Source organism: Falco naumanni, chromosome 8, assembly GCF_017639655.2.
Source record: "Falco naumanni isolate bFalNau1 chromosome 8, bFalNau1.pat, whole genome shotgun sequence".
NCBI classification, from domain to species: Eukaryota; Metazoa; Chordata; class Aves; order Falconiformes; family Falconidae; genus Falco; species Falco naumanni.
This window is the reverse complement of record NC_054061.1, coordinates 20088619-20101613: the sequence shown is the minus strand read 5'-3', so window position 1 is coordinate 20101613 and position 12995 is coordinate 20088619. Positions and strand designations below refer to the sequence as shown.

Sequence of the window (12995 nt, the reverse complement as noted above, 5' to 3'; positions counted from 1 at the left end):
GGAGCAGCCAGGAGGCTGTGGTGGGGTGAAGGGCGGAGGGTGGGATGCAGCTGAAGGGGGTGGAGGGTGGGGTGCACCCAGGTGAGGACAGAGCTGGGATGTTCTGGGACGGGATGGAGAGGAAGCTGGGGTAATGAGAGGGTGGATGATGTAGGGCAGGATGGGGTGGGGTGGTGGCAGGGGAGAGCGAGAGCTAAAGGATGCCTTGGAGGGAAGTGGCACAGAGCAGCTCTGCCCCTGGGAACCGTGTCAGCTCAAGGTGGGGAGGGCAGCCCTAGGAGGGCGTGGGGCAGCAGCAAAGAGGTGGATGCTGAGCGCCTGTGTCTCCACAGCTGGTGTCCACCCAGGACCACTGGAGTGAATCATGAGCAAGAGCCTGGCAGCTGTGCACAGACTGACTCATGTGGGGCTGTGCTGGGGTGGGTGGCAAAGAGGAGGAGCTCCCCTTCATGGTTTGTGGGATGTTGGACATTCAGCCCCTGCAGTACCCTGCCAAATCTCTCTCTTACCAGCATGTTCATTTCAATGCTGCCCCTGGAGCTGAGCCCTGTGCCAAGCCCAAAGCACTTTTCCCCCCCTCCACCCTCCATCCCCACACATACCTGTTGCGTGAGAGCACCTGCCCGTGAAACCCCAGGCACAACCCATCTCTGTTGAAGAGCTCTGCTCCTACGTACTGACCTGCAAGCTCTTCCATCCAGGCTGCAGTTACACAACCCAAGCTCTGCTCTTGGGAGAAACCAAGATGGTCAATATAGGTTACTCCAAAAGGGGCTCTTCCCACAGTCCCCTGCTCCTTCAGTGCCCCAAGAAGCACAGTCTGCTCGCCTGAGGCAGAGAAGGATTGAAAGGGAGTGAGGAGGAGCCTGGCTGCAGGGGCATGTGCCACCTCTGGCACCTTGGTCACGCTCTTCTCACCTCTGACACTGGCTTTAACATCCATCAGTCCAATCTGTATGAAGCTCGGTCTTGGTTTCACCTCTGGGAGCCAGGGTCCCTTGCGACTCAGACCCGCTCAGCCTCCGCCCCATTAGGTCCCCTGTTGATCTTGTCTTCTCTCTGACTTTCTGGACTTTTGTGGAGGTCTTAGTCTGCAGCCTTGAGGACCTTCTTTTCACTTCCCACCAGTAGTATAGGCTTCTTTTCCTAGTGGCGTTCCCAAGGGTTGAGAGCACAAGAGGAAGAGGTCACACAAAGGAACAGAAAGAAAACAATTCCTCAAGATCCCTTAAAAATATCTCTTGACTGTTTTGCAGCAATGTCTTCCTGTGGTGTAATCTGTTTACTGCCTCAGTTCTTCAGATGCTCACAGGAAAGAGTGGGTGGGAGAGTAAGTTTGTGGCAGTGGCCTGCTAGGAGGGCAGGAGAAAGCCCATATGTTATCTCATCATTTACATCCATTTTGGCATTCACAGCAATGCCTTGTGGATCCTGCCCAAAGATCCTAAAGATGACCCTGCCCTGGGAGGTAAACATCCTTCAGAGCACCTCTTCACTTGCAAAATACCTGCCTCCTGATCCACTATCTAAAGATGGCATGGCTGGGCAGCTGCTGATCTTGGCAGGTTTCATCAAAGCTGTCTTTAGAGCCATCATGTTGGGAGGGCAGCGCATCACCTCCTCTCCCTTGGAACTGATCCTGCTCTGCAGCGAAGCTGTCGGAGCAGAGTGCCCTGATTCAGCTCCTCTGAGACATCTCTAAAGGCCTGAAAAACCTGAAAGCCTGGAGCTATTTAGCTCCCACATGGCTGGGTTCTCACATGCTCCAAACTCCCTGATGCTCCTGAGCAGCTGCAAAGCTGCTGCCAGGGAGACTGACAGTTATTCATCCCTGCTGGGGGGGGGAACTTCTTGTCTGAGCTCAGGACTGAGTTCGTGCTCTAAATGTCTTGCTGATGTAGTCTGATGTTCCTCTTACACTAATCTGTTAATCTTTCTGCTTCTTCATCAAAAGCACTCAAGCCCAGCAGAAAGCAAAATCAGTATTTCAGATGTTTGAAGAGCCCTTCGTTATCATTCAGGCTGGGCAAGACCTTTTGGGGTGTTGTGATTCAAGACTCTGGGAGTGCCTGAAGGAGTTTGGGCTGTTTTTTCTAAGGATTTAAAGTAGATCATAGCTTACTAGGGACTCTCAGGATGTGATGCCTAGAGAAGAGAGCTCAGAAACCTCTAATACTCAGGTAATTTTTTTGAGCCACGATCTGCAAAGTCTGGCCCAAGGACTTGACGGCTCACCCAGAATTTGAGGGCAAGGTTAAAGCAATCTGTCCTCAGCTCCTTCGTACTGGGGGGCTTGTGCCAGTAAGAGTAGTAAAGCTAGACCCATGCAGGCAAGATAGGTGGCCTTAACAATATTACTTACAATATTACTTGCCTTACCTGTTTGATCTCTCCAAATGAAGGCTTGTCTTACCCAGTCCCATTATTCATCATTAGGTGCGGGTTGGTTGCAGACCACTAAAGCGAAGGCTCTGCCAATGGCTAGAGTGCGTTGGTGCACAGACTCCTGGAATAGACACTTGACCAATTCTGTGACCAAGCAGGAAAAGCTTCTACCCTTTGCCTATGGAAATGGAGGTGGTTAGAAAACAGAGGAAAATTTTCAATTTGAAAAAAACAACCTGCAAAAAAAGATAATTTTTTCCCCTAACTTGGCTCAGGTCAATCAACGGATATATATATATAAATATATATATATTTCCTAGTAATTTCTAAAGCCGTGATTCTGACTGACCTTTTTGAATTTAGCTTTGTAATTAATACTTGGCTTGAATTCTGAAGGGAAAGTTCCCTTTGCAAGAGCATTTTTTTCATTTTTACATGTCAGCAAAGATATCCCTCCTGCCCCAACTTTGAAACAAGAAACTCACTTGAAAAATTATCTGATTTTAACAAATTGACGTTTTTTTCATGCAAGTCTTCCCTTGAAGCATTTGTGGTTATGTCTCTTTTTTTAGAGTCCCGAGTCTATGGCTTGGGACCCCCTGCTTTCCCCAGAGCTTTCAGTACTATCTGTCAGCTCTGCTGGGTGCAACTGGGAGCCAGATTAGCTCATTATTTTCCCAGCATTATTTTCCCACTCTACAGCTGTTGGATTCCTCGAGGGCTTTATTCAAGTGGTGCTCCCAGTCCTGGAACCTTTTCCTCCCTGGGATCTTCAGATGGTTTTAACGTGATTATGAGACCTCCTTCTGTGTCCCGAGCAATTTCCACTGTGCACCAGCTATCTACAAAATGGCTCTATTATCAGCTTGAAGGTGATAGACATTTCAGGACACCACGGTCAGTCCAATTTAGACATTATTCCGTAAAGATTATGACCCCTTTAGATTTTATGACTCCTCAGATGATTTATTTCCATATTTTCCTTTCCAGTCTTCGTTTCAACCAAAGAAAAGCCAAATTGCACATCCTTGATGGGCTCAGAGCTCTGATAGGCTGAGAGGTTAGGCAATCTCTGTCCTGAGGCTGTCTAAATGGGTTTCTAATTGCGTTAGATCTTGCTATGACTTAGATAAATTCGATCTGACCAGGCAGGTTGGCACGGGGCTTTGGCGGCTTCTTTAAGCAGCATGCAAATTTCAGGAGGCTTCAGGGCACCTGTGTGGAGTCAGCCCACATTTTACCCAGATTTATTCATTAAATGGTGCCTTGGGATCTGATGTCCATTTTAGGATGGCTGTTCTGCTATCATTATTTCAGCAGGACTTGTGGCACCTCTTTTCTGACTGCAAGGTCAGCACCTGCTAATTGTCAGCAGCGGAAGCCATGCGAACAGCCACTTAGAAGGGTGAGCAGTTGCTTTTCACATAATCCCAAAGTAATACCTGGTTTTGGGAGGTGTAATTCACATGAATTCCTGTGAGTCTTTCCTCTAGTTGTGGATTCCTTCTGCAGCTTCATTTGCCAACAGCGAAGGAGCTGAAGGGTTGTTGGGAGCAACCCTGACTTCAGACACCGGGGATGGACACAAGGATTTGTGGGTAGAGCACAGCCGTCAAACGAGATCTCGTGAACATCAGGTGGACCAGAACTGTCAGCCCCATTGCTAATGTGGCTTGTGCAACCACAGCATCTGTGATGGAGGTGACCCCAGCAAATCGTCAGACTGGTAGATCAGAAAAGCGGCCCTTTCAGTCTGCTAGTAGTCCTGTTCAGAATAGCAGTGCTTGTTCGGAGACACCACCTTCCATGACAAAACTTTGGCAAGGCCTGAATGATTTTTGAATGCAGCAGGGGACTTAGCCCTGTGAATAGACCACACTTTTGCTTGAGCTGGGTCCGGTCCGTCTATCTCCATCCTTTGTTTCTGGGGCAGCTGGAGCTGCACGCAGGCAGTTGTGCTGTCTGATTGCTCCATCCCTCCTTTGTCCAAAGCAAGCAGAGCCCCTGGGACCTGTTCCCTTGCACTGCACCAGCTCTTTCCTCAATTCCTTTGTGTTGTGCTAAAAGGGGGCAACCCAGTACTGCTGGGAACTGCAGCCCTGGCATGCTTTGGCCCACTTTACAAAGTGACAGTTAGCCCTTGAGACTCTGAAAATCTGGACCTGGAGATGCTGTGGCAGGGCAGAAAGGGACCTCTGGAGCAGACAGAACCCCCAGACCATGAAGGTTACCAGAGGGGCACAGGGGGCAGAAGTGCAGTCCTTGAGGAGTGGAGGGTTACCATGGGTTCTAGGAGGCTGACACCAAGCCAGGGCAGCATTTGCCTTTGCTGCTTGTATGCAAACACTCTCCCTCACTGTGCTGCTCTACCTGGTGCCACATCACCTTGTGAGCTCTTCACATCACGTGCAGGTATGACAGCCCTGGGCATCGGGGTGGGTGCAGGAGGAGTGGGAGATGCCTTTGCAGGCTTTCATCTCCAAAAATCAGTGCAGAGGCTGGATGGTGTGCTGCATGGGAAAGGATGGGAAGAGCTATCTGCTCTGATTCCATCCTCACCCCAGAACACCGGCATAAGCACGTGCTGTTGCTCAGACAAGCCATAAAATGGTCGACTGCTTACAGCCACGAGCTGAGCTTGTGTCCTGTTTCCTAGAGCTAGAGCGTTGCCCTGGATGGTTCTTGGCAATTCAGGTCCAGCTTTCCTTGAGGCTTGCCCTGGTTTCCATGGGCATAATATTCCCCTCAGCCTCCTGCTCCGAAGCTTGTGTTGCATTGCGCTGGAGCTGTACTCATCTGCAGACATGACACTAGCAAATAAAATAATTCCCACATGCAGCAAAGCCTCCATACATGAAAAGCTGGATCTGTGTAGTTTGGAGCATGGTCCCTGGTCTTATCTTTTCATTTTTTCAGTAACCAGGGATGTTGCGTAGCTCCAGGTTGGTTTGTAAAAGAGAGGGGTTCATGAATTAATCTGAAGTTGACTGACTCATGTGCTACAATGGCTCCCTTGTCACTTATTTTTATATTCTGGGCATTGGGTCTGACATTGCCTTTCACTTTCAGCCCTGTGAGTTGCTGCATTGTGGTGGCTGTTGGGGAAGCAAGCTCCTTTGGCAGCTGGCTGAAAGGCCGTTGAGGCTTCTGGCATGTGGGGAGGCGCAGGAGCAATTGGAGGCTGCCAGATGAGCCCATTAGCCGCGGATCCTGCTTTCGGATCAGCAGCGAGGTAGTTAACAATTTTGATATTTCCACCACTCCAGCATTACTCGGCGCTTGGGTAAGGGAGGGGGAGCAGGGTGGCTCACCTCTGTGGGGGCTGTTGCACTGCACCATTCCTGTTGGCAGGAAAAGGGTGCCTGGGGTGGATTTTAAGGTTTCCTTTGTGAACAGTGCAATTTCTGGTCTGTCAGATGGGACCGCATCTCCTGCCGCTTGGTCCATGCCTTCTGTGCAGGGGGTGATGCTGCACATTTGCGGGGAGCTGGTGTAGCACCCTGCAGCCCTCTTCCCTCGTAGCACTGCTCTCACTTTGGCTGGGTTTGTTTTCCCCAGGTTTAGCCAGGAGAATCAGCTTGGAGCAGGGTCCAAATGAGAGGTTTGTGGTGAAGGGAACAGGCAGGAGGGAGCAGAGTGGGACTGAGGAGGGAGGGGGTCTACTTAGTCCCCCTCCAGCATCTGTGGGTGAGGACCCTCATGGTAAATGACATCAGGATAGAGGAGCCCCTTGGCAGGGGCTGGTATTGGGGGGGGTTGGGGTGTGCTGCCAGGACCAGGCAGGCTGGGGAAGGCTGCTGGGGAAAGCCTGAGAGAATTTCTCATTAAAACAAGTCCCTGCTACTGTCAGATGAACCCCAAAACTGGAACCATGGGTGTGACCCTGAATTCCCCATTGCAGAAAGGCAGTGGCAGAGCTGGCCCGGGTGGAAAGAAGGGCAGCAAAGCTGGTCTGACCTGCCCAGTGTCTGCAGGAGGACAGGCTGCACGTACTCGCACGCTGCAGCTCGCAGAGGACACAGTGGAGCAGGATGCAGTGCGGATCTGTGAAATTGGAAAGGGGTAGAGCGAGAAGCAATTACTCATGTTTTCTCATAACCCTGCAGGTAGGAGAAGTTCAAGGAAAAATTACCAGGCAGCAGATGTAAAACCAAAGGGAAGTGCTTTTTCCATGTAGAGTTCATTGCTGCAGGATGCCATGGAGGCCAGAAGCAGGTGTGGACTCAAAAAGGTGTGAGAGCACTTCACAGAGGATGGGGGTCATTAAACGTACGAGCTACAAACGATTCCTTGCTCAGGAAAAAAACCTGAGCTGCAGTACCACAGAAACCCGCAGGACTTAGCAGGGGATGAATGTTTTCATCAGAGCATACACCGCGGTGTGCTGGGGAAGCCGCCGGGGCCAGTGCTCGCTGTGGAAAGCGGGGGACGGGGGCTCGGCATGCCCCTCTGGTATGCCCGCTGGCACACACGGGTCTCCCCATCAGGAGTATCAGAGCAAGTACTGGGGAGCCCTTGGAAGGAGATTTTTCAGAGCCACAATTCCTCAGCTAAGAAAATAGACAGCTTTGCCCCAGATCCCATTCTAGTGCAGTGGCAAGGTGGAGACAGCAGTTAGAAATAGAAAAACAGTAAATAGTGGGGGGGGAAAGGGAGGCAGTGTATAGCAATTAGTAGAAATGAGTAGTTATGGAGTGCAGAACATTGACAAGGAAAGCCAAAGACATTGGGGGAAAATCAATTTTGACAAGCCAAACACAATAAGGAGCACTTCAAAAAATGTGCTAGCAAGAGGTGGAATCCAGTAACTGTAATTTCTAAATGGAAATTGCAAAATTGTTAATTATGTAGAAAAATGCAAAAGTATTCAATAAATAGGTCTACTAATTTGGACTGAGACATAACAACATAGAATGCAGTATGTGCCAATGCACTGGTAACCAGCAAAGACATTCAAAATATCATCTCCTTGAAATAGTCATATTTGAAATAATCAAATAAAATAATATTTTCCAAAGAGTCTTCAAAGGCCTGGAGTAGGAGCTCTCTGATCCAGGGGTGTTAATGGAGCTGGGGACCCCAGGATGGGCTAGGAGGAGTGGGAGAGCAGCTGGAATAGTGCTGGGGATGCTGGGTGCAGAGCAGGCTGTCCTCGCCAGCCCCGGGGAACAACTGGATTAATAGCTGAGGCAGGAAACTCAATGATGGAAATAGCATTGACGTCAGTCAATGTGTTTTGATGGGAAGGGATACTGGGCAGTGTCATGTAATGACAGGTCCAGCTCTTAAACCTTTCCTTATGCATCTGCTCCTTGCCACTGTGGGGAATAGGATCTGCTCCAGGCATAGCTGTGGGTCTGAAGCAGCAGAACTGGTTGTATGTTGGTGTGAGGTTACAGCATGCAGCTGATCAACTTGGAGTTTGATAAAGATGCGGAGTTAATAATGTGGTGGTGTTGTTGTTGTTATTATTATTATTTAACACTACTCATTATAAGTAAAGCACTGTTAGATAGATGAAGATCTGGTTTATCAAGAGCTTAGCAAAGAAAAGCAGTCGCTGGTTGGGAGTCCTCGTGGAATGAGGTTCTCCCGGAGGAGCTCTTCAGCAGCAGTGCTGTGCCCGCTGCCATTCAATGTTGTAATCAACGATCTGGAAGTAAATATAAAATCACCGCTGATAAAATTTGCAGCTGACACGGAGATTGGTGGAGTGGGAGATCATGATGAGGATAGAGCAGTCATGCAGAGCAATCCAGATTGCTTGGTAAACTGGGCCCATTTAAACAAAGTGCATTTTAACAGAGCCAAATGCAAGGCTGTACATTGAGAAATGGGGAATGCTGGTTTATATCCTGGAAAGCACTGACTTTAAAATGGATTTAAGGGTCACACTGCATGAGTAGCTCAGTGTGAGCACTTGCGGTGCTTCCGCCAAAGGACTAATACAGTCCTCAGACGAAAAAAACTGAGAGGCAGGAGGAGAAGCAAGGCTCTGCAGAAAGCCCTGGTGAGATGGCACTAGCAGTTCTGCAGGCATTGCCTCTGCTGAGGAATGGGGGAAAACGGGCAAGTAAAGATGAGGACCACAAAACTGACTTGGTGGCTTGTAGGCTGAGACTTAAGGAACCCAGTTTGTTTAACTTCTTAAAAAAGATTGAGGTGTGCCTTGATGTACAAGCAACTTCTTGTGTAGAAAACACTGCGTGCTGAAAGGCTCTTTAACCTAGCAGAGAAAGGTCAAACAACCCCCAATTTCTGTAAGTCAGTGCCAGACAAATTGATTCAGTGTCTTTCCCTGACTCCAGAACAAGGCTCTCTGGGTGGAGAGCTTCAGCCAGGCACAAGCTACTAGCACCGCGCACGGGGTGCAAGGGGGGCACTAACCCCTGCCAGTGCCGTGCTGGGTTGGAGGGGAGTGGGGTTGAATGTGGATTGCCTTTGCCCTGCAGTGAGGAGAGCCCTTTCAAGGGCTTCCAGGCAGGATCTGACATTTAAAGGAGGTGTTTTTTAGGTAAAACCGATGCTGTTTGGAAGGAGACCACTCAGGGGAGGGATAGTAGCTGTCACAGACTGGGTTTCTGAGGCTGTTTGTATTATTACAGGCACCCCAAGGAGCCCTAGTTGTTTCGGGGTTTTTACAAATGCAGAGTGAAAGCAGAAGCTTCTAGCTAGGGATAAGCTGCAGTGGCGGAGGAAAGCGGTTTCAGGCAGGCAGGCAGGGTGCAGGAGTAAGCTGTGGGACACGTTACCTGGCCTGGTGGGCAGACACCTGTGTGGTGGAGGCTGCTGCAGATTTACACAGCGACACAGCCTGCAGAGTGGGCTGGGAGTGACTCTGGAGGGTCATCTGCACACAGCTGTGCTGAGGCAGGGCTGCCCCCACCTCAGCTCCTCCAGACACACGAAGACCTGAGAGGTGCCTGCCTATCCCTTCATGACACACGTTGCACCTTCTGCTTTGGCATTCTATCGCACTTGGCTAAATCTAGCACTGGTTTTTTCCATAGCGGCTAACCTCCGTCTTGCCTGCTGCAGCTGAAAGCCATCCCTTCTTGCCTGTCCATGGTCAAAAGCAGCAGCTTTCTCTTTACAGAAGGCTTTTAGGGGCTTGCCTTTGCCACCCTTAGACTTCTCTTCCCCAGACCAGTTTCTTCAGTCTTTTTATGTTTTGTCATGGCTTCTGACAGCTGTTTCTGTTCCCCTCTGCTGAACTGGTGCACACGTTCTTGAAAGCAGTGGCCAGACTGGACACAGCTCTGCTTCCGAATTCCTGCCGAATTCCTGGCTGAGCCCAGCCACAGACAGATCCCAGAGTGACTTAAAGACAAAATGCCTGTTTACGCATCCCAATATAGATGCATTTTTCGGTGAGAGATTGACACGGCTGATGGATAGTCAACCCGTGATCTGCTGTAACCCCCAATCCTTCAGCCAGCCTGCTGCTTGCGCGGTGATTATTTTTCGCAAGTGTGCAAATGTGACAGATATATTCCACATCTGTCATCCAAGCAGTTAATGAAAATACAGGCTAGTGATGGACTCGGGACACAACCAAAGAATTTCATTTGATACATCGTCCTGGCTGAAAGGCCTGTCTTCAGTAATTACTTTCTGAATACAACTTTCCAAATGCCCTGCAGTGGATTGCACTGTATTACCTGAGCAGAGAAGTACTGTGCTCCACCTACACTGTTTTCCTGTTTTACTTATGAGAAAATAATCTAGAATAGTGTCAAAAATCTTCCTAAAGTCAAGATATAACATTTACTGCTCCTCCTCCATCCACAAGGCCTGATGCCTTTTCAAAGGAAGAAGTTCAATGGCTTGACATGTTTGTTTGTGAGAAACCTACAGTGGCTGTTACTCATTTTCTTGTTATCTTATAGGTACTTACAAAGAGTTCTTTTATCTGTTTCAGTATTTTTCCAGGAACTGAAATTAAGCTAACTGTTTTATAATTCTCCAGCTCTTCTTTTTTCTCATCTTTAGAGACAGGCGCTATTTTAGCTTACTTCCAGTCTTCTGGAAGCTGCCTGATTCTCTACAAATTCTTTAAAAACATATTAAAAAAGAAGAAGAAGAACAAGAAAAAAACCCCTAACAGCTCTGAAGTTACTTAAATCAGGTCTCTAAGCACCTGGGGTGAATTTAATCAGGTCCAACCAACCTAAAAGCAGCTAGCTCATCTAAATGCTCCCTGTGTGTTCCTTCCCTCAGTTAGGCTCAATTCCTTCCCCTTCCTCATTGGTGCTAGCTGTGTGGGACGCCTGATTGCCACTCAGTTTTAGTAAAGACATCAGCAAAAAAGCTTAAATGGTGTGTTGGTTCCTCTCTCTACTGATCACCTTCAGATCCCCATCGAATAGTTCCTTTCTTAGGCTCCTTACTACATTTATGGGTGATTTTGTGTCTTTTGCTTCTTTTGGTGTGTGTGTTTCATTCTCTGCACGCATCAGCCTGCTCTTGCCCTGTGAACTTGTGCTACCCTTTCCACTCCTTGGTAATCACAACAAAGAAGGATTTTATGGAAGGATTTGGAGGAGGATAATGATGTAGCTTAATGGCTGTTTGCAGGGAGCTCCTCCCAAGCACGAGGCAAAGCTGGGGAGAGAAAGTGTGAGGTAAGGTCTCTGAAATGTTTAACAAGCAGACAAAAGGAGCAATGGTGACCCTTGATGCAGAACCTCTTAGGATGAGAGATGGTGTCAGGTGAGAGGCTGGAAGGTGAAGGATGATGTCATCTTAGCTCTGTGCTGGGCAGTGACCCCATTAGAGAGGTTATTGGGTGGGCTTGGCGAGGTAGGTCTCTGAGAGGGTGCATGCAGTGTCTGAGTGCAAAGTGAAGACCCCAGATGAAGGGTGGGCTGTGAGCCGGTGATTCAGGATGCTGTGTTAATGGGTGGCCTTTCTGGAGCCTGCCTGTCATGGGAGAGGGCCACCTGCCCAGGGCTGTCTCTGGGTGGAAAGGGAGGCTGGAGCACGAGCTGTGGAGGGAGCTGCTGGATCAGGGAGCGCAGGGACTGTGCAAGGTGTGCTCCCTGTGTGAGGTGATGCCTGATAGGGTGCTATGGTTGAGGTAGAGCCCAGCACCACGTCTGTTGGTCTGGCTGCAGGGGGCTGATGATGGACCCTGCTCATGTTGGGAGCACTGGGCAGGAGCCCTCTGCCTCTGTTTAGGGATCAGGTTTGATGACCCTCTGCCTTTGCCTTCATCTGCTGGGTGGGTGATACAACAGCTTTTCTCTTCTCTCCCAGTTACCTCATCGCCGAGTGACGTTCTCTGCAGCCAGCCAGGCTCAGGACCTGCAGGATCCCTCCCAGCACAGCTACTACGACAGCGGGCTGGAGGAATCAGAGACTCCAAGCAGCAAATCATCATCAGGGCCCCGCATCGGGCCACTAGCCCTGCCTGAGGATCACTATGAACGCACCACGCCCGATGGCAGCATCGGGGAGATGGAGCACCCTGAGAACGGTATGTGCTTGCGGCATGTGTGCCTGCCCCCTCCCCAGGGACCCTGTGCCTGAGGCTCTTGATCCCCAGTGCTGCACCTCCCCTGGTGCAGGTGAGATGGGGCGAGGAGTTTGGTTGGGACAGGCTTGTCACGCTTAAGTCTGGTGGGGCTGGGGGGCTGGAGAAGAGGTGAGGCTCAAAGCAAGAGAGCTGCAAGGACATGGTGGGGAGGGCAGATGGGAGTGAGGGAGGGGAGGTCTGGGAGAGGCTAGGAGATGTGGGAGTGGGAAGAGTCAAGGAGGCAGATGGGTTTGGCAGGGGGCAGGTAGGTTTGGCATGATGTAGCCAGGAGGCCCAGCAGGATGGTCCAAGATGGTAGTGCAGGGGTCATGGGGAGGGCATTGCAGCCCAGCCGATGAAGAGCTTGCATGCCGCAGTCAGGTGGTCCCATGGGTACCTGCCCCTGTGGCAGGACAGGGGTGCAGAGGCAGGTGGAGCGTGATGCAGCTCTTGGTGCTGTGGTGGGTGTTGGAGCCGTGAGAGTTGCCCGGGGAGCAGAGCGGGAGAGCAGGTTTAGTGGCACAGACTGGGGCAAGGAGAGAGATGGAGTCGAGGGTCAGAGAGTGTGGTGGTGGCAAACCCGAGAGTGACATGTCTTGCCTTCATTGGGCCCTTCAGGTCACCTCCTGCTTGGGTCCACCTTTACCTGAGAACCTCACTGGAGGTGTCTGTGATCTCACTGTGGGAGAGCTGGTTTTCCCCCGCCCTGGCGCAGCTTCAACCCCAGTTCCGCTCCTTGTGCTGCCTCTGTGCTGCCTGCCTGACTACCCTCAATGAGCCCACTCCCCAAGCTATCTTTTCTGGCCAGCTTAAGTTGCTTCCTTGGACTTGGCTCTGGCTGTGCACATAACATCTACTTTCCTGTACCTGCTGCCTTCTGTGCTCGTGTACTGAGGGGAGGTTGCATGGAGCTGGCAAATTCAAAGAAAACTCTGGGAGGGAAAAAAAAGAGGTGCAAAGGGTTCTCCTGAAGTCTCCTCCTGCTTCTGGGAGCATCCTTGACTTGGAGGCAGGTCTGTGTGTGGTGTGAAAATGACTGAGAGTGTGTTCAGCTGGTCTAGGGAGCTGGTCTAGCTGCTGGGTCCCCCTATTA

At 50.3% G+C, this 12995-nt stretch overlaps 1 protein-coding gene across 2 annotated transcripts in view; it reads left to right on the top strand.

Annotated features, from left to right (window-relative positions):
• PCDH1 (protocadherin 1) overlaps positions 1-12995 on the top strand; it is a 52957-nt gene that overhangs the window by 15874 nt on the left and 24088 nt on the right. For both annotated transcript variants that reach the window (XM_040603276.1, XM_040603277.1), the window contains exon 4: positions 11644-11863. In XM_040603276.1, the coding sequence (XP_040459210.1) occupies positions 11644-11863 (220 nt within the window). The remainder of the gene's footprint in view (positions 1-11643; positions 11864-12995) is intronic.